Source organism: Otolemur garnettii, unplaced genomic scaffold (genome assembly GCF_000181295.1).
Source record: "Otolemur garnettii isolate 467f Iridium unplaced genomic scaffold, OtoGar3 scaffold00249, whole genome shotgun sequence".
In the NCBI taxonomy this organism is placed as follows: domain Eukaryota; kingdom Metazoa; phylum Chordata; class Mammalia; order Primates; family Galagidae; genus Otolemur; species Otolemur garnettii.
The window spans coordinates 1,077,168-1,079,107 of record NW_003852644.1 but is presented as its reverse complement, the minus strand read 5'-3'; the positions used below and the strand labels follow the sequence as shown (position 1 = coordinate 1,079,107).

The window sequence follows — 1,940 nt, the reverse complement described above, 5'->3', positions numbered from 1 at the left end:
GTGTGAAAACACCACACTGTACCCCAGAAGTGCATTAATGTATATAGTTAGCATTCAATAAAAAAAAAAAATTTTAAAAAGGAGGAAGGCTACCAAGAAGATGGCCCACACAAGTCCTACCAACAGATATTCCACAGTGGGAGCCAACGAGGTTGATGTTGGCTTGAGAGATGGCTCCCATCCGGATCTGATCAAATGCTCGGGTCAAAAAGGCAGCAAAGCTGCTAGCAAAAGCAATGGTCCGATCACGGGTGGCACAGCCCAGTGCCACGCTCACCTGAAACACAAAGCACACAGGTCAGAACCACCCTGGTCCCTGCCCACCCCTGGTTTAGACCCCATAGTTTTCATGGTAATCACTGCTCTGCACGTCCAATAGGCCTCCTGGGTGTTTTCTTTTCTCAAATCATCTGTTCCCCTTCCTGCCCCCTCCTGCTTGGATGGTACCCTCACCTTGTGCCTCCTAGGGATGGAGTCTCTCTCATCTGCCCCTGTCTACTCCTAAACTGCCCTTTTTGCACCAGGGCCCTAAGCCCAGTGTGCCCTTGGCCATCCTGAATCTCATGCTATTCTTCCTTTCTCAAAGTTATCTCCAATTGTGCAATTAATTCCCCCTCTTCTCTTGTATTAAATCAGTTTCTCCCTGTCTCTCGGCTCATTCTATTGCCACTTAAAATACGTGCCAGCACTCTTGCCTTCACTCTCTCAGATCTGCTTTGTACTTCCTTCAGAGACTGTCCCATATCTGCACTCTTCTTCACAGAAGAGTTCCCATTATGTTGTCTATAGTCATTTTCCCTGCTTTCTCATCTTTCCTCTCCCTAGCCTTTTTCATGGAGGCTTCCCTCTCCATGATGGACCTCAAATCTATCAAAAGCAAGAGGTTACCTGATCTCAGCTGGCATCTTCCTTGACCTCTCAGCAGCAATTAACACAATAATTCACTCTTTTCTCTCAAGGTATCTCCTTCTCTAGGTTTTCATGATGTGGACAAGTCTGGTCCTGGTATCGCACTGGATTTCCTGGATTATATGCTTCTTCCCAACAGACCTTTGCATGAGCCCTCAGAGCCCCACATTCCCACTCTCTTCACTTGCTCTGTGGATCCGGGAAGTGGAATATGGCCCAGTGCTGCTCTGATCTGTGTTTTGGTCATGCCTCACTTTACAACACCATTTTTTACCTTCCTGGACAACCACAGGCTCATATTCCCCAGCAGGTTTCAAATCAGAGTATGAGCCTTGTCAGGATAAACCAAGACTTTCCAAGGGGGATATGCCCATGGATGACTTCAGAGTCAAAACCCCACATCTGTATCAGTTTGGTTTTACATTCATTTGCCTGAGAGAGGGCTATGCTCCTTCCCAGTCTCCCTAATGGTCACCTTCCAGAAATCTAAACTGCAAAGGCATACCCTCATCCATCCCAATCTCACAATGGGACAACATCTCTAAGTGGAAAATATCCACACTGAACTAAAGAGCACAATTTGAAATAATCACATTTATTTGATACTGAGAAAGTAAAGAAATTAAATGATCAGATGACAAGCAGTCTTGCAAGTTAGTTGGTTCCAGAAATTTGAAAGAGAATCTAATGTAACTATCTATAAACAATTTTTATAAGCAACTTTAAAGGAAAGACTATGATGTGATTTTTGGCTTATACATGGAAAAGAATTTGAAGAATGGAAATTTTTTATTTTTACTTATTTACTCATTGCTACAGTAAAACTTCCCATCTACTTAATACAGGAATAAGTTTCTTAGTGCTCATACCATTAAAATGAAAAATAAGAACAGAATCTATTCTGAATCTTATCACATCCAAACTACAAGTTTACTTATCCACTGATAAGCTATCACTTTGTGTTCATAATTTTGTTGCAGAGAAGAATGATAGGATGATCAATAAAAGGCTTTCTTTTTTTTTTTTTTTTA

General features: G+C 42.2%; 1 protein-coding gene across 1 annotated transcript in view; it reads right to left on the bottom strand.

Moving 5' to 3' along the window:
- Positions 1-1,940, bottom strand: part of TKTL1 (transketolase like 1) — a 43,617-nt gene that overhangs the window by 9,153 nt on the left and 32,524 nt on the right. Inside the window, exon 8 of the mRNA XM_003802588.1 lies at positions 121-277. Coding sequence (XP_003802636.1) covers positions 121-277 — 157 coding nt within the window. The remainder of the gene's footprint in view (positions 1-120; positions 278-1,940) is intronic.